At 37.3% G+C, this 18,361-nt stretch overlaps 3 protein-coding genes across 7 annotated transcripts; 2 read left to right on the top strand and 1 right to left on the bottom strand.

Annotated features, from left to right (window-relative positions):
- The first annotated feature begins 26 nt into the window (after positions 1 to 26).
- On the top strand, positions 27 to 2,160 carry LOC112192929 (pentatricopeptide repeat-containing protein At3g04760, chloroplastic). Its single transcript, XM_024332872.2, has one exon. The coding sequence runs from the start codon at positions 141 to 143 to the stop codon at positions 1,908 to 1,910; it is 1,770 nt and encodes a 589-aa protein (XP_024188640.1). The 5' UTR covers positions 27 to 140; the 3' UTR covers positions 1,911 to 2,160.
- Positions 2,161 to 2,467: 307 nt separating this feature from the next.
- LOC112191424 (pentatricopeptide repeat-containing protein At1g08610) lies at positions 2,468 to 5,197 on the bottom strand. The gene is made up of 2 exons (XM_024330769.2): positions 5,041 to 5,197; positions 2,468 to 4,644 (listed from the first exon to the last, which is right to left on the bottom strand). The coding sequence occupies exon 2, from the start codon at positions 4,425 to 4,427 to the stop codon at positions 2,673 to 2,675; it is 1,755 nt and encodes a 584-aa protein (XP_024186537.1). The 5' UTR covers positions 4,428 to 4,644; positions 5,041 to 5,197; the 3' UTR covers positions 2,468 to 2,672.
- Positions 5,198 to 6,380: 1,183 nt separating this feature from the next.
- On the top strand, positions 6,381 to 17,793 carry LOC112193905 (exportin-4). Of its 5 annotated transcripts, XM_024334168.2 has the most exons (33): positions 6,381 to 6,519; positions 6,639 to 6,747; positions 7,586 to 7,673; positions 7,864 to 7,972; positions 8,255 to 8,353; positions 9,034 to 9,076; positions 9,285 to 9,356; positions 9,471 to 9,566; positions 9,728 to 9,937; positions 10,236 to 10,419; positions 10,534 to 10,639; positions 10,732 to 10,818; positions 10,951 to 11,089; positions 11,400 to 11,496; positions 11,596 to 11,655; positions 11,781 to 11,890; positions 12,197 to 12,301; positions 12,671 to 12,744; positions 12,930 to 13,005; positions 13,565 to 13,750; positions 14,149 to 14,220; positions 14,425 to 14,496; positions 14,579 to 14,643; positions 14,747 to 14,849; positions 14,932 to 15,063; positions 15,134 to 15,277; positions 15,783 to 15,890; positions 15,975 to 16,025; positions 16,093 to 16,170; positions 16,251 to 16,364; positions 16,635 to 16,831; positions 16,917 to 16,986; positions 17,433 to 17,793. In XM_024334168.2, the coding sequence occupies exons 2-33, from the start codon at positions 6,655 to 6,657 to the stop codon at positions 17,619 to 17,621; spliced, it is 3,429 nt and encodes a 1,142-aa protein (XP_024189936.1). In that variant the 5' UTR covers positions 6,381 to 6,519; positions 6,639 to 6,654; the 3' UTR covers positions 17,622 to 17,793. The 5 variants fall into 5 exon arrangements, 1 of the variants encoding a protein (XP_024189936.1); XR_002934072.2 differs by lacking the exons at positions 16,635 to 16,831; positions 16,917 to 16,986; positions 17,433 to 17,793 and having other exon boundaries at positions 15,991 to 16,025; XR_002934073.2 differs by lacking the exons at positions 15,975 to 16,025; positions 16,093 to 16,170; positions 16,251 to 16,364; ... (1 more) ...; positions 16,917 to 16,986; positions 17,433 to 17,793 and having other exon boundaries at positions 15,141 to 15,277.
- The last annotated feature ends 568 nt before the right edge of the window (positions 17,794 to 18,361 follow it).

Raw genomic sequence — 18,361 nt, 5'->3', positions numbered from 1 at the left:
TATCCTAAATACATGTCCTGAAATCCAACTAAAGAACCAATCCAATACTTTCAACTACCAACTTCCACATTTGGTCACTTTCTCCATGCAAATTCACACCCACTCTCTCAATCCTTCTGCACTACAATTGCCATTCACCAATGGCAATACTCTCCACTGAGTTATTGCCTCATAGCTTCCACACTACCTCCCAACTCAAACCCACTTCCCATTCCCACCACCCCACTGCTTTGAGTTGTAGACCTTCTTCTTCTTCCTCCTCTTCAATCTCAAATGGCAGAAACTACACCTCCAGAAACCTAACAAGGGTGTCTGTCTCTGCTGAACCAAAACCAACACACTTGCAAAGCCATGATTACAAAGAGACCCACTTGATCAAAGTCCTCAACAGGTCTTGCAAAGCAGGCCAGTACAATGAAGCCGTCTACTTTCTTGAGCTCATGGTCAACAAGGGCTACAAGCCTGATGTGATTCTCTGCACCAAGCTCATCAAAGGCTTCTTCAACTCGAGAAACATCGAAAAGGCCGTTCGGGTTATGCAAATATTGGAACAGTATGGGGAGCCTGATTTGTTTTCATACAATGCTTTGATCAGTGGGTTCTATAAGGCCAATAGGATTGAATCAGCAAACAAAGTTCTTGATAGAATGAAGAGTCAGGGGTTCAAGCCTGATGTTGTTACATATAATATAATGATTGGGAGTCTCTGTAGTAGAGGGAAGCTTGGGTTAGCTAGGAAGGTCATGGATCGTTTAGTGAAAGACAATTGCAACCCTACTGTGATTACATATACAATATTGATAGAAGCTACTATTCTTGATGGTGGGATTGATGAAGCTATGAAGCTTTTGGATGAGATGTTGTCAAGAGGGCTTAGACCTGATATGTATACTTACAATGCCATTGTTAGGGGAATGTGCAGGGAAGGAATGCTGGATAGAGCTTTCGAGTTTGTTCGGAGCTTCGATGCTAAAGGCTGTGCGCCGAATGTGATCTCATACAACATATTGTTGCGTGCGCTTTTGAACCGTGGGAAATGGGAGGAAGGTGAGAATCTAGTGAGCAATATGTGTGCAAGAGGTTGTGAGCCTAATGTGGTGACTTATAGCATCTTGATTAGCACGCTGTGCCGCGATGGGAAAGTTGAGGATGCAGTGAATGTGTTGAAGATTATGAAGGAAAAGGGGTTAACTCCGGATGCATATAGTTATGATCCATTGATTTCAACTTTCTGCAAAGAAGGGAGGTTAGATTTAGCAATAGAGTTTTTGGATTGTATGATATCTGATGGTTGCTTGCCAGATATTGTGAACTACAATACAATCTTGGCTGCTTTGTGCAAGAATGGGAGTGCTGATCAGGCTTTGCAAATCTTCGAGAACTTGGGTGAAGTCGGTTGTCCTCCAAATGTGAGTTCCTACAACACAATGTTCAGTGCATTGTGGAATTGTGGAGATAGAGTAAGAGCTTTGGGAATGGTATCAGACATGGTAAGCAAAGGAATTGAGCCTGATGAGATCACATACAATTCGCTTATATCGTGTCTGTGCAGAGATGGGATGGTAAATGAGGCAATTGGGTTGTTGGTAGACATGGAAACTGGTGGTTTTCAGCCTACAGTTATCACTTACAATATTGTTCTTCTTGGGTTGAGCAAGGCTCGGAGGATTATCGATGCCATTGAAGTGTTCACAGCAATGGTTGAAAAGGGTTGCCGGCCTAACGAAACTACTTACATTTTGCTGATTGAAGGAATTGGATTTGCAGGATGGCGAGCTGAAGCTATGGAGCTTGCAAAATCTGTTTATAGTTTAAGGGCTATTTCCGAAGATTCTTTCAAACGCTTGAACAGGACCTTTCCCATGCTTGATGTTTACAAAGAGCTTACTCTGTCTGAGATTAAGAACTAGAGTTTGTTGACAAAGCTTCAATGCATTGCAAGTCTTCTTGCCGAGTTTCAGAGATGGACTGCAACTTACATATCCAGCTTGAGAAGAATTTTGGTGGCTGTAAATCATGAGCAAATTGCCTTTGCAGGGGTTTGGCAATACCCAGAGAGAACATTGCAAACTTTGTTTTTCAAGTTCTGTATTTACTGATATGAACATTTGCATATCCTTTCTTAACATCGACTAGAATATGTTCTGTCCTTTCGCTTTTCATGGTACCATTTTCATTCCTTGACAAATACTAGTTACAAGACCAAAAGAACAGCTGGCCTCTAGGTTCAACCGTTCAACAAGTCTCTGAGATTCAGTAACAGTCACTAATGATTATGATAACACCAAAGCAAATAACTAACCAATATCTGAAAGAAAAATACACAAAAGCTCATTACCATCAATATAGTGTTCCGCAGGGCCGAAAGTTATAATCAACTGGAAGAAATAAACTGGAACTGTGCAATAGCTACCATATAAAGTAGCAAATGAACAAAGATGTGATCAAACGATCAGATTGTGGAAGTAGACATAATAATCGCTGCTACTACTGACATCACTTGGATTAACAAGACAAAATAATTGCGATAACGGAAGATGGAAGATAAAGAAATTATCAAGCAGAAATACTTCTCACAATAACATTGCATGTCTATACAACTTCTACCAAGAAATGGCTATCATGTCCAGTAAGAAGTACCAAAGAAAGTCAAAATTTTGCAAAAGCCTCATCTAGATTAACATGGTCTCTTCTCGTACAACATTCCATTCAATCAGCTTCTGACGCAACTGATCAGCCTCTTTTGTCATACCAGCAGCAGTTACACCTTTGAGTATAGTTGAATAAATTCCCTCATCTGGCATGCACCGATTTGATATCATCAATTCTAGAACTTGTATTGCAATATCCACCTTATTGTTTCTACATAATCCATGGATCACATACTTGAAAGAGCTAGTTCGGACCTGGTGGCCTCGTTTATGCATCTCCTTCAGTATAGCAGCAGCTTCCTCAACTAGATTTGCCCGGCAAAAGCCACCAACCAAAGAACGATGGGTAATTTCATCAGGAATGATACCATTTTCTACCATTTGACCATACAATCCCATGGCTTTCTCCATAGACCCCGATTTAGCCAATCCATCAATCACAGTATTGTAAGTGATCAGACCCGGTGAACAACTGGTACCACTTAAAAGTTCAAGTAACTGGATGGCCTGATCAATCATTCCCTCCCTGCAAAGAGCTCCCAGCAGTGTGTTATAGGTTACGATATCCGGCGAACAATTTTGAGAAATCATTTGAGTAAAGAAGTTGATTGCGCGATCTAAAATCCCATATTTACACAAACCATTGATCAAAATATTGTAAGTAACAACTGTAGGGGATACAGACGTCTCATTCATGATTGTGAAGATTTCATCTGCTTCATCCCAAAACCCACGGCCACAAAGCGAATGGAGAATAGTGTTGTAAGTAACAACATTGGGATCAAACCCATGAGAGAGAAGATTATGAATGACCAGAGTAGTATCTTCAAGTTTATTCCGTCTACTAGTAAAATTAACCAGAGAGTTGTAGGTAATAATATCAGGATAACATCCCTCTACTACCATATCATCCAAAACTTCCACAGCCCGCATGATTCCACAGTGTCTGCAGATTAGGTCGATGAGAACAGTATAGGTAACTATATAAGGAGGGCACCCCCTTCTCAGTTCCTCCTTCCAAAATGCAATAGCCTGCTCAAAATTCCCAACAGCAAACATGCCACGGATTATTGTATTGTAAGTAATCACATCTGGAGGGCAACCACTCAAGCTCATGTCTTCCACAAGATCAATTGCAGATCTTAACTGTCCTCTCTTACAGAAAGCACTCACCATCATGTTATATGTGATAATATCTGGAACCCCACCAGACATGACCATGATCTTTAGAATCTTCGCAGCTTTATCTACTTGATCTATTTTAACGAGCCCTCGGATTAAGTTTTTGCAACAATGGAAATCCGGAATTTGGTTTCGACGTGCCATGATATCAATCAGTCTTGATGCAAGAAGTAACTTCCCACGGCTGCAGAAGTTCCGAAGAACATCATTATTTTTATCCTCACCATTTCCAACAAAACGCCCATCTAAATCCACTGTTGAAGACCTATGAGGCCTCTTCTCATACAATTCTTCTCCAGATTTTTTCTCAATACCCATCTTATCAGTATCAATGCTCCATTCATCCAGGTCCACTTCATGGACTCTATCAATACAAACACTTCTCCGCAAACCCCTATGCTGTAAATACTGCACATCACTTTTGGAACCAACACCTCCCCATCGTAAACAACACTGAGATTCACGACTATACTTGCTTAAAAACCTTGATATTGGTAAATGACCAATGCCAGAACAGGGGCTAACTTCTTTTGCACACACATGCAAACATCGGAAATCAACTGTACTATTCTGTTGAGCAATGGTATGAGCCATTTATCTCCTTCCGGTTGAACAAATGAAGTAAAGCTAGACAGAAACACCTGTAGTAAGTAAACTGGTGATCCAACTATCTCAGCTCTTCACTACAATCCATGCGTGAGACCAAGTTCCAGATTCTCAAAAAAACTTCTCGATTTTCAATAAACCCGAAACCAGTAAAACAATCTCTCTACTTTCCCTACTCTCCTACTTCAGACTGAGAACCACAGCTCTGAAAAAGTTCAAACCATAACATCAATACAAATCATCAAATAAAAAGCGGCAAATGAATTAAACCTACAGAATCACTGAAAAAAAAGCAAAAAGATTGAATCTTTCACAGTCCCAACAGAGCACATGACCCGGTGAGAAATGGGTTGTCAATTTCCTGGGTGATTCTACATAAAGTTTTAATCTTTTACCAAAATTCAAACACCCAACTTCCTCTTCTCTTGTTTTCAATTCAATAACCCATTTTGGGCCATTTCACGTAACTCACAAAACAAACCATTTCAGCTTCAACTTTTACTGTTTCATCACCACAACACATACATATATACATACACAAACACTTCTTCAACTTAAAACATAGCCATTTATATATGCATATACAGAGAGAGAAGCTTACTGTGGAGTTGAGTGTTGTTCTGTGTAGCAGTGGAAGACGGAAGAAGGGTTCTGTTTGGTTTTCTGTGTTTTGTAGAGTGAAGAAAGAGAGGTGTGTCGAGCTGCTGATAATGTCGAAGTGTTAAAAAGAGTGTCGAGGGTTCTTATTTTAGTCCAAAAGCGGACGTTTGTAACTAGGAGAAACTCAAACTAGGGTTGTCAAATTGCAATCAGAGGTCAAATTAACATTTGTAACAAATTACATCAACCTCCCCTGAAGTTTATAGCTTTAGACATTCTACCCCACAATGAATTACTTAGGGATTAACGTACCCATAGACAATATTTACTCTCTTAAATCTTGTAAAGTACTGTATAGTGGGTTCTATTTCTCATCTCATTTTTTGATTGCCCGAACTTGATGTCATATTTAATCCAAAGTCAACATCTCAATATTTTTTAAAGCTATTAGATGTTTTCGATCGTCTATTCTTTATTTACTTTTTTAGTAGATAAATACATGATATTAATATATCTATCTAAAACTTTACATGTAGTTACAAATTTTTAATCCATTTCTTTTTTTTAAGGAAACAGTACTGGGTTATATTAATAAGATCATGAAGGGTTACAATCTTGCTGCATAATGTCAAGAATGCAGCTTAGCATATGGTCAAACCACCTCTCTCTTTGTTCAGACTCATAGGCAATATTAGCCAATCTATGTGCTACTCTATTACAAGAACGTGGGGCAAAACTGATTTGGACTCCTTGAATGCCCCACATTGCAAACTGAATGTCATTAAGTATACTGCCCAGCGATGACAAAATGGGAGCTGAGCTTGTAATGTTAGTTACTGCTTGTAGGCAATCTGTTTCAATTATGATATTCTGTAGCTGCACATGTTGGACCAAGTCTAGCCCTGCTTTGATGGCTAGCAACTCAGTATGCTGTGCAAAGCTAACATGGCATACCGGCTGACTAAAGGCAGCCCTGAACTGACCATTTGAGTCACGCAGGACACCACCTCGGCACCTCGTGTTCCCTGTGGCAAGTAAGCACTAAGCACCATCAACATTTAATTTCAATGTATCAACAACATTCAATTTTTAATCGATTGTAAACATGCAAATTTTACTAAAAAGAAATACGCTTTCTCTAATCTCCTTCTCGCCTTTATCATTGCAGTCTATACTTTTTATTCAACCAAAGATGGATAATTATATGTGCGCTCAAAACGAATATATCAACATTCTAAAGAAAAAATCAGACAAAAGAAAAATTTGTGATGAGCATGAGGGTCATAAATCATAAATTTGAAAGTATAGCACCAATTTTGATAAAGTTGAGAACTTGCTAGTATAAAACAAAAACCCCTGTAAAATAAATCACCACATTTGTTTAATCCCTCTCACGGTTACTCTCTGAAACACCTTCCTCTCTTGTAAACCCAAAGCCTCACTCTTTTCCTCCCCATATGATCTAATCTCTGCTTCTCAGGTACTTCCAATCCCCACTATATCAACCCCATCACCTCATTCCCAATCTCATCTCTTTCTGATTGAATTGAAAAACCAATGTTGGAGTGACCCTTTTTCCGTTGTTGTTGATTTTTGCAGAGGTCTGAGGAAAACCATGCAAGGGTTTGCGGAGAGAGGTAATTCAGGGGACTTGGCCCAGCTCCAGTCCACCATGCACGCCATTGAGCTTGCCTGCACTTCTATTCAGGTTAAAGCCTTGTTCTTTTAAGAGTTTCTGTTTTCGAAATTGATGATGGTGAAGAACCCACATTGGTAGTTGATTGGAGAGTTGAAGTGAACTTGTTTGGGATTGGTATTTGTGGGTTTGATGTGGAAATGGGGAAGAAAGATGGGTTTGGTTAAAGTTTTGTTCTTTTAAATGTTTGTGTTTTCAAAATTGGTGATGGTGAAGAACCCACATTTACAGTTGATTGGAGAGTTGAGGTGAACTTGTTTGGGATTAGTATTTGTGGGTTTGATGTGGAAATGGGAAAGAAAGATGGGTTTTGGTTAAAGTTTTGTGCTTCCGGAGTTTCTGTTTTCGAAATTGATGATGTTAAAGAACCCACATGGCTGGAGAGTTGAAGTGAATTTGTTTGGGATTAGTATTCATGGGTTTGATGTGGAAATGGAAAAGAAAGATGGGTTTGGAGGGAATTAGAGGAAATAGTGTAGAAGTTGAAGAACCACAGTCTCTGGTTTGGAGAGTTGACGGTGAAAAGGAGGAGAGTTGAGCTACATTTTCAGTTTTTGGATTTGGGTTTGAGGAATTGGAGTTATAGTGAGACTCCAGAAGTGAGAGTGCTGTTCTTGTTTATGTCTTGGTTTTGCTAGTGACCTTAGGAATGTAGTTTACTTAGAATCAAAATTTGGTTTTTCGGGATGACTCTAGTTATGTGATTATCGGATTCTTGAACTTAACATCTGTGAAATTCTGCTAATAGTGTTTGCAATTCCAATTTAAGCGACTGGAAGTGGAAGTGCATATATCTGTATGATCTTGTAATCATAGAACATCCTCTTACATATGGTTTTCCCTGGAGCAGATGCAGATGAATTTAGGTGCTGCCGAAGCAACTATTTTGTCACTTTCCCAGACTCCTCAACCGTACCAGACATGTAAATTCATTCTTGGTAAGTCAAAAATGTTTTCTGCTTGCCGGACATAAAATTTGATTTTGATTTTCTATCATATATGCTTTCTCCTCATGCCATAGATAATATATTTAGTTAACTAATACATGAGGCAATGGTTTTCTAGGAATCCATGATTATGTGGCTGTCCTATCTAATTGTCATGCTGACAGCGATTTCATAATTTCAGAGAACTCTCAGGTTGCAAATGCAAGGTTTCAGGCAGCTGCTGCAATTCGTGATGCAGCTATTAGAGAATGGAGTTTTCTTAGCTCAGATGAAAAGAGAAGCATGATTAGGTTATCTCACAGTACTCAAACTTATTTCTTGTTGTTTCTAACAGCAATACTAGTAATACCAGTCCATAACTATCATAGTCTGCTTACCTTAAATAAAGACAAGAAAATAAGATTAGTAGTTCACAGCCGCAGATCTTTCTTAAATACTTAAGTTGTTCCTCTATGATCAAATATATCTATTAATGCTTATAATTAGGCATAGTTCTTATCATCAGTAATGATATAATATTCATGATTAGTGATCAATCCTTGTACTTGGAACATTTTTTTTTTTTTTTGCAGTTTTTGTCTTTGTTTTGTTATGCAACATGCTAATTCACCTGAGGGCTATGTCCAAGCAAAGGTGTCCTCTGTGGCTGCTCAATTGTTGAAAAGGGGTTGGTGAGTGGCACTTGATTTAATATGTAAATACCGAACATTTTACATGTATATGTAACAACTCTCTTTCATATGTTGCTACATTGTGTTATAGACATGGGCTTCACATAATCTTTAACAGGAATTTCCAAGCATAATAGATCCATGTTTTTGTGGGAACTAGAGCATTCCAGTTTGAAGGACATGATAATTGCCCTGGCAGAGGAATATTATGTGGCTAGAGAGGCAAAAGTAGAAACTAAGGAATTATTAAAGCTCTGCGATCAATGAGATACTGAATTGTGTTATTTCTGGTCCTCTGTTTCAATTTTGGTTATTGTCAAAATAAAAAAGAAAATAATAATATGATACTGAGCTGTTTAATTGTATTGTAGTTGATCATCAGTTCATTTTGGGATTTAGGACAGTAGTTTGCGCTTTGGGGGACAATGAGCTTATTTCAATTCGTGAGGCTAAAACCAAACTGAGTTAAGAAATTGCAAAGTTCTTATTAGAAAATGCATGTCTTTACCTTTTTTGAGTTGAGCATTTTAAGTTATTATAGGTCCCTTTTGTTAAATTCTACAAGCTCTGGTTGCCCTTTTGTATTTTATTAGATCTTTTTTGGTACCTGAAGTCATGATAGGAGAGAATCTATGAAAAAGATGGGACTGGAAATTTATTTGGCCAATTATTTTTTGTAGGCTTGATTTCTCAGCTGCTGAGAAGGAGGAATTTTTCTATCAGGTGCGGGATTACAATATATAAGAAACCTGACTTCCTTAGTTAAGAATTTACTGTGAAACCCCATTCTTGAGTCTATAATTCTATGAACAAGAAACCATTGGTGTGTTCATTCTTTCATATAATCAAGTTGCTACCCCACTGTTTGATGCATTATCAAAAACCATTGTCGTGATCTTTTTTAATATTCAGGCAATGTCATGTATAACAGGTAAACCAGGCTGTTTATGGCATTCATGGTGTAGATGTGCAGTTTGCTGGAATTAATTTCCTGGAATCTCTGGTATATCTCTTTTTAAACTTACTATATCTTTTATATCTTTTGGTCTCTGACTGGTTTTTGCTCCAGCATTTAGGATGTTATCAGATGTAAGACTAAGCATTTCATTTGTTTTAGGTGTCTGAATTTTCTCCATCTACATCTAGTGCGATGGGTCTACCTAGAGAGTTTCATGAGCATTGCAAAAAGTCGTTGGAGCTAGACCACTTGAAGGTTTAACTACTGCCATTTTCATCCTGCCTACAAATACATTTGATTTTCTTTTTGTTTGAGGGGAGTTTTCCTTTGAGATTATGAAGGTGGCTTTCTTTTTGGTCTTGCCTAATTTATTCTCGTTGCTCTGACATTCATGTCTTGTTAATTTCAATGGATAGACTTTCTATTGCTGGGCACGAGATGCTGCATTAAGTGTTACAAATAGAATAGTTGAGTCAGACTCTGCGGTACCAGAGGTTAAAGTCTGTACTGCTGCATTGCGTCTCATGCTTCAAATCCTGAACTGGGAATTCAGTCCAATTGCAGTCTCTCTTGGAGGCAGAATGGGTACTGATTCACCTAAGAGATCCGAGTGTAACCAAGTCCAGGTAATTGCTTCTTTAAAGGTTTTAAGTTCATAGCATGAACTTGTCTTGTTATGAAGAAATGTTCTGTACATAACATACTGACTGGAAGCAGTCATGAGAATGTGTTGCCATTCTTGTGTTGGTCCATGGTTTCTGAAATAAAACATCAGCTGTCCAAAAGTCCACAATTAATAAAATTTGTGTTGTTAACAACAGTGTTTTTATACGGAAATATAGAATAATGATGATGATGAGGATAATAATAGTCAGATTAATTTAAGTCACTGACAAGATTTCTGGATTTGCTGTGTGCTTGTAGCCTGGACCTGCTTGGCGTGAAGTTTTGGTTACTAGTGGTCATATAGGCTGGCTCCTGGGCTTATATGCGGCACTGAGACAGAAGTTTTCTTGTGAAGGTTATTGGCTCGATTGCCCTATTGCTGTCTGTGCTAGAAAGTTAATAGTACAGTTCTGCTCCTTAACAGGAACCATATTTTCATCTGGTAAAATTCTTTCCTTGCTCCACTAAAATCATTGCTTGCACACACACATATAAGTATTCAAGATTCATCAACTATGGGAAAAATATGTAATGTGGAGAACTTGTTTGATGGTAGTACAAATGCATGAACACCATCTCCACCAACTTCTTTCTGGAATACTACAGTGGATTGATCCTCCTGATGCTGTTTCTAGAGCGATTGAATGTGGAAAAAGTGAAAGGTTATCCCTGAGAAATACTATTTTCTCCTGCCATTGTTTATTATTTCTTTTTTGCATGTACAATTTCTCACTCTTATTTTGGTTTTCTTTAGCGAGATGCTTGATGGTTGTCGTGCTTTGTTGTCAATTGCAACTGTTGCAACTCCCTCAACATTTGACCAGCTCTTAAAATCAACAAGGTAACTGGTGACCATCTTATTGTTAATTATTTACTATATCATCATATGAAGGTGATATTATGTTGGATTGCTTTTATGCACTGAATATGTTATTTATTTTGAATTCGGCGAACTTTTTGCCCGGGAATGCAGGTCCTTTGGTACTCTTACCTTGTTATGCATATTGATGTCTGAAGTTGTCAAGAACCTAATGACTAACAACTCTGAAGAAGAGACTTGGAGCTGGGAGGCACGCGATATCTTACTAGACACTTGGACTGCACTCCTTGTGGTATATCTTTCATTGCACAATGATATGCTTTAGTTACTCTGTGGATATATTGTTGTTTTGGTATTTTTCATATATGTTGAGACACTCTAAACTTATGTTTAATTTGATCAGTTTATTAATAGCAATTTCCAAAGATCATGGTTGTATTCTATTCAAGACTTGTTTAACCCTTATGTAATTATGATTGTGAATGAAAAACTCCATTTTTGTTTCTCTGTAATGGATTTTGATCAGAATGGTATATTACTGGATGGGCAGTCACTCAGATTTCCTCATTTTCCATTATTTTTCTTCTTTCAATTCCATTCAGCCAGTAAATAGGAATGGTGGAAATGCATCTCTTCCACCTGAAGGGAAAAATGCTACAGCCACTTTATTTGCCTTGATTGTACAGGCTGAACTGAAAGGTAATTCCAACATGTTACTTTCTTGTTTCTTTGGTTCCAGAACCATCTGTTTTTCCTTTTTAATTATCAGTACATAATGGTGAACACTTTGTCATATAGCTGCTTCTGCATCAGCATTTAAAGATGATGACTCCGACTACCTTCAGGCTTCTATCTCGGGTATGAAAGAAAGCTGTCAGAATGTCTATACAAGAGTTCCTTCTATAGATTGATAACTGGTTAAATAAGAAAAGTGGTAAGTGACATCTTAATCATGATATTTTGTTAACATTTGGTTATTGCAGCCTTGGATGAGAGGTTAAGCTCCTATGCTCTTATTGGTAGAACAGCAATTGAGGTCACAGTACCTTTTCTCACAGGACTGTTTTCTGAGCGCTTTGAACGGCTTAATCAGGTGAAAACCTACGTTTTTTTGTGTGTGTGTGATAATAAGCTACCGATTTTTCTTGTTTGGAAAAAAAAAAAAAAAACTACCAGTTTGCCTATTAAAACATAAGATTACCAGATTAATTTTCTTCTCTTTAGTCTTCATTCATTTTCTCTACATAACAAAGCACAAGGAATTGGTACAACTTTATTTTATTTTTATGTTCCATTTTCTTTTCCTTTTTGATTTATTTGTTGAAATTAAAACTGATAGTGCTAAAAGTCTTGTTTCTCATTCAATTGCTTATACCCTAAGTTATGTTCTCTTTTATAGGGCAGGGGCATTATCGATCCAACTGAAACTTTAGAGGAACTTTACTCATTGCTACTTATCACTGGGCACTTAATCGCTGATGAAGGGGAGGGAGAAACACCTCTGGTAATTAAGCTGTGCAGTAAATACTGCTTGTGTGATTTCTCTTTCATGTTGATCCATCCAGTGTTCATTTATGGAAGAATCTTTTATCAACAAATGCACACACACAGACAAGAACAACAAAACATCTGATGGAAAGATATTGTATTGCAAAAGCTTTTCATATATAAGATAATCTCTTAATTCATTAGTGGTTTATTGTTTTTCTTTAGAGGTCTAAAGAGTCTGCTAATTGTCATAACTTCAGGATATCTCTAGGGTGCCTTTAAACTTTTACCTTTAATTGTCATACTTAGGTTTTTACTTGCTTTGAACATGATAACATTCATTGTCTGCCTTTGAGGTATGATTCTCAGTTACTGTGTTGTTCAGATTCCAAATGCTATACGATTTCATCTTCCGCACAATCTGGAAGCAGAGATGCACCCTGTTGTCATCCTTTGTGGGTAAGTTCCTCTAAATAAGGTGCCCTATGCTTTTTCTTCTGTAGATGGAAAATACAAAAGTACATTTCTCAACTTTCAGAGTATGAATGAGAGAATCAGGCATACTGACTGAAGTTGGGTACTGCTATTTAAGACATCTTGTTTATATACTGGTTAATGTCTTTTCTTTTATCATTTGAGCGCAGCTCAATCATAAGGTTTGCCGAGGAAAGTTTAAAACCAGAAATGAGAGCGTCGGTTTTCAGTCCCCGACTCATGGAGGTAGCATTCAGTTAATTTCTGCTGTCCCATATTACCCAACTGTTTGCCTTTTATACCTTTGCATAATTTTATCATGGGTGTCAAATGCATAGCTACTGTGCAACTATACCTCTGAGAGAGCACATAGATGCCCACATGTCCTCAGCATCCTACCGACCTGTAGGGTTCTGGTGTCTACAAAACTTAAATTCCTTTATAAACTGGTTTTTCTCAAATCTTGTTTCATTGTATATTGAATCAATTATACTATTGTGGCTAACCAATAGGAAGCTGCAACTGTGATAAGTTCTGTTTGTTTTGATTCAAGATTGAGAATTGGAGTAAGTTACATTTTAAGATGTTGAAGATGGTTTGCATTCATTGGTAGGGAGTTTTCAGTTATTTAAGGTTCAACACTTCGGTTGAGCTCTATGAGGGAACTGAGGCATTGTAATTTCTTGAAAGATAGTTGGCCTCCTTAACTACCATCTCTGATGACCTTCTAGACAAATGCTTTGGATTGAGTATTGCTGTTTTCAAACAATTCAGTTCAATTATTTCAAGCTTATGCTTTGTGCAGGCTGTCATATGGTTCCTTGCTAGATGGTCTTGTACGTACCTAATGTCTCCTGAAGAAAGTCGAGACTCCACAACTGTCTTGCTCAAATTTTTTGGACAACACGGTCAAGGAAAATTGGTTCTGGACATAATTGTTCGCATATCCTTGACAGCACTGGTGTCATATCCTGGAGAAAAGTACCTGCAGGTGTGTGCTACAAAATCTATTTGATTGTGGGTGTATGTAGTTTTTCAAAAATTACTGCTATTCTTGTGTTCCTTTATTCCAATTATGTATTGCACACATATTGAGAGAGGTTAACAAGGTAATATTCCAAGTGTATCCTGGATTATAGTCTTACATTACATATAGGGTTTAGGGAGTAGGAACATACTGAGAAAGGTTAACAAGGTAATTGTTCAAGTATATTCTGGCTTATAGTCTTACATTGCATATAGGGTTTAGGGACATACTGGCAGGTATTGTCCAAGACTATTCTGGATTCTAGTCTTGGCATGTCTTCATAATGATTGGGCTGCTAGTTATATAATTTCTTGTTGAGATTAAAATTTACTGATTTGATGCTTTTTGGTTTTTGTTTGCAGGCTCTTACTTGTTTCCAGCTACTTCATGCACTTGTTCAGCAAAAACATATTTGCATTCATCTTGTTGCTTTGGTGGGTGAGATCATTTCATGCCCATTTTTTTAATGCATAAAATATGTTATTATGTTATTCCATATATTACCTTATCCGACATTTTTTCGTGAATCCTATCCAAGTTTCCCCAAATATCAGTTGTCTGCCTTCAAATATCTCTTATATTAGTTTGTCCTTTTTGGTCAACTTTACTGGATAAATGATCCCAAATTTGTTGAGCAGGATTCATGGCGTGACCTTGCAAATGCTTTTGCTAATGAAAAAACTTTGTTCTTGTTAAATACAGCTCACCAGGTGAGAATTTAATATGCTTCAATTGAGAGTTACTCAACAGTTTTATCTTTGTTAGTTATGTGTGTCTTTTCTTGTGTTCTAGCGTTCACTTGCTCAAACACTTGTTCAGTCAGCTTCTGGTATGAGAAATTCAGAGGCATCAAACCAGTAGGTCTTCTATTTAAATTCTCTTTCAGAGAAACCTTTATCTTCTGGTAGTTTTAATGTTACATGTCAGAGAGACTAATTTTTGTGTACCATTTCAATAAAGGTATGTAAGGGATCTCATGGGTCATATGGCAACATATCTTGTTGAAATCACAAGCAAGAATGACTTTAAAAACGTTGCTCAACAACCAGATATCATCCTGCCGGTAAGGACACAGACTCATAAAAGAAACCAAATTCTATTTTTCTTTTTTCAATAAGAACAATTAACATTATAGCATCTTGTAGGTCAGTTGCTTGTTGGAGAGACTTCGTGGGGCTGCCAGTGCCTCTGAACCTCGTTTACAGAAAGCAATTTATGAGCTCGGATTCTCTGCAATGAATCCTGTTTTGATTCTTCTTGAGATTTACAAACATGAGGTATTATTCATATGCTTCTTAAAATTTAACATTCATCTATAATTTATACTGATATTTAATTATTGCTTAGTCTGCAGTTGTATATCTGCTACTTAAGTTTGTAGTTGATTGGGTGGATGGACAAATAAGCTATCTAGAGGCTCAGGAAACTGCTGTTGTTGTCAATTTCTGCATGAGTTTGCTTCGTCTTTATTCATCAAACAATATTGGCAAGGTATTTCTCTGGCATTATGCTTCGTGCGATACTGTTTTTATTTTTTATTTTATTTTATTTTTTTATGTATGGGATGTCTTGGATGTATTGGATATATTGTAATGAAATGTTTACTGCAACATCTTAATTTTTTTTATGACTTGCAAATCAAGATGCAAATTGCAAGGTAACTATGGGCCTCTCTTATAAGGAAACTGTCAGTCTCTTAGCCAAAACTTGACATCTAGTTATTTGGTGCAGTCCCTGACTCCCTGTACAATAGTTTATTTCAGAAATCAAGTTTTAAAACAAGGGAGTTTTGGGTGATATATAGATGTAATGTTAGTAATATTTTCTCAGTGTTCTGCCTTTTTTGTTGAGCAAGGTACCTTACCTAGTGATTCTAGCTGTTGGTTTTGCTTTCATAAGTAAATTACTTCTATTGTAATTGCTGTAGCCATGACCCACTAAACTTTTTCAACTAGTTCTCTTCCAAGTTAATTTTTACTTCTTCATTGCCTTCCAGATATCAATAACTCTTTCAAGCAGCTTAAGCACTGAAGCAAAGACTGAGAAGTACAAGGATTTGCGTGCTCTACTCCAGCTCCTTTCAAGCCTTTGTTCCAAAGATTTGGTATGGCTTCTTAGTGCATCAGATTGATCACTGTTGATTAACATTGAGCATTGGATGAACCTATTGTGAAATACCTAATTGCAGGTTGATTTTTCATCAGATTCCACTGAGACAGAGAGCACAAACATATCTCAGGTAATTTTGAATTTTATAAATTTATTTTCATGCCAAAATTATAGTGTCTGACGCATCACTTTTGCAGGTCGTTTACTTCGGTCTTCATATAGTTACTCCTCTAATATCGTTGGAGCTGCTGAAATACCCCAAGTTTTGTTTTGATGTGAGATCTTCTACCCTTTATGAAGGAAAAGCCCTTGGTGTTATTTCTTTGAAGCTAATATATGGCATATTATTGTGCAGTACTTCTCATTGCTCTCCCATTTGTTGGAGGTCTATCCTGAAACAGTTGCACAACTAAGCAACGAAGCCTTTTCTCATGTACTAGGAACTCTTGATTTTGGTCTTCACCATCAGGTAGTTAAATACCTAAATGTTTAAATTGTAGGCTTCAATTCCAATTTAGGTTGCAAATATATTCATGTACTGCTCTATATTTTTATGTTCATATACCTGTAACCTGATCGACTAACAAGAGAGGGATAATTTAGCAGAAAAAGAAAAGGAAAAAAAGACGCATTATATGTTCTCTGCTTTTCTCATTTGAGGATTCTTTGATTTTATATTATTATATTCCTTCGTCACAATTTCTGGCATGTGACTTGTATGCTTTGGGTTTGTTGTTAGGATGCCGAAGTTGTTGATATGTGTCTCAGAGCTTTAAGAGCTCTTGCTTCTTATCACTATTTGGAAACTAGTGCCGGTAAAGTAGGCTTGGGCTCACATGCTGCAGGCCTCAAGGACCCTGGTGGAAATTTTCAGGAAGGCATTTTGAGCCGGTTCCTTCGTTCGGTACTGCAATTACTCCTTTTTGGGGATTATAGGTAAGGTCCAGTTATATTTACACGCTTGGTTCCCACCATTGCTTTTGTTGCATGTTATTTAACACTTCTCTGTGTATGATTTCAGTCCTGACCTGGTCAGCGGTGCTGCAGACGCTCTTCTTCCGTTGATACTTTGTGAACAAAGCCTATACCAGGTATGTTCTTTGCCTGTTAATTTATTTATAACCCCCTGTTAGAGTTCGAGCACTTGTTCGGTAATGAAGTGTCTATTACTTCAGCCTAATCTTGCAATGCTTCAAGATTACTTTTTCTATTTTGTTCCAATAAAAATGAGTTACTATATAGGCTATCGCGCACTCAGATTTTCGAAAGTTTTATGATCACATCATGTATGGCCGTATTACTGTGGTCAAAGCTGCATCACTTTACAGTCTTTACCCAAACCTTTCTCCTAGGCTTTCTTCGACATTGCTAGATGAATTAGGCGCAGGTAGTTTGAAAAGTTCAATAGGTTTCAATCATGGATGTCTGCAGAAATTAGGTAATGACTGCTGGACGAAGATTACCTGCATGCATCACTTTACCTAAACCTTTCTCCTAGGTTTGATTAACCTCCTCTCTTTTTCCTTTGTTTGTACAGAAATTAGGCAATGAGTTGATAGAGAGGCAGGCAAATGAAACATTGAAATCAAGACTATCAAATGCTTTGCGGTCTCTCACAAGTGCGAACCAGCTTTCATCTACCATTGATCGTAAAAATTGTCAAATATTCAGGAAAAATCTTAGTAACTTCTTGGTTGATGTTCGAGGTTTTTTGCGAACAATGTGATATGTCATGTATTATTTAGTTATATACGCATTTGTAAAATATGAGGGAGAATAGACTCTGTTTCATTCTTTTCTACGATTTGTGAGAACAATTTTGAAAGATGTCCCAGATTGTGAATATTTTGCCTGGGAAGTATCATTTCCATTCAATAAAATCCATACCTAAATCAATATATGTTTTGACTCAATTAGTTTAAACTTTAAAAGCCAGTACATAAGAATACAACTATACAAGTACAAACAATCTATGACGAAGATCGGAACATAAAGGTAACGATGCATCAAGTAGACTAGTTTAATATAAAGGTGACCAACTCCTCTATTTCTGTATTGAATTAGTTCGGTTCTATATTGAACCAAGTTTATTTGATGTATTATAAAACTTTCTGAGAAAAAAATTGCCTTGGCTACTTTACAAATTTTTATTTTTTATGTGGGATGAGATAGCAAACCACTTTTGTTACGTTAGTGAGTTAGTAACACATTCACCTTATCAGTTTTTATTTATTTATTTATTTTTTTTTTAATGAGAGTAAGGTGGCAAACCACCTTGGTTGCATTAACGAGTTAGTAACACACCCACCATTCAGTGGTCCACGAAGGGTATCTTAGCAAAGCCATATTAGTCTTCCGTCGCAAGCACACTACGCACGAACCTGAATGCCTCTCAAACAGTCACAAACTGGTGAGGAGTTGGGACTCGAAACGGTGGGAGTTGAGAGTTCTATACCAGGCCGCTCG

This window comes from Rosa chinensis, chromosome 3 (assembly GCF_002994745.2).
Source record: "Rosa chinensis cultivar Old Blush chromosome 3, RchiOBHm-V2, whole genome shotgun sequence".
Taxonomy (NCBI): Eukaryota; Viridiplantae; Streptophyta; class Magnoliopsida; order Rosales; family Rosaceae; genus Rosa; species Rosa chinensis.
The sequence above is the reverse complement of the archived record's forward strand: the minus strand, read 5'-3'. Positions and strand labels throughout refer to the sequence as shown.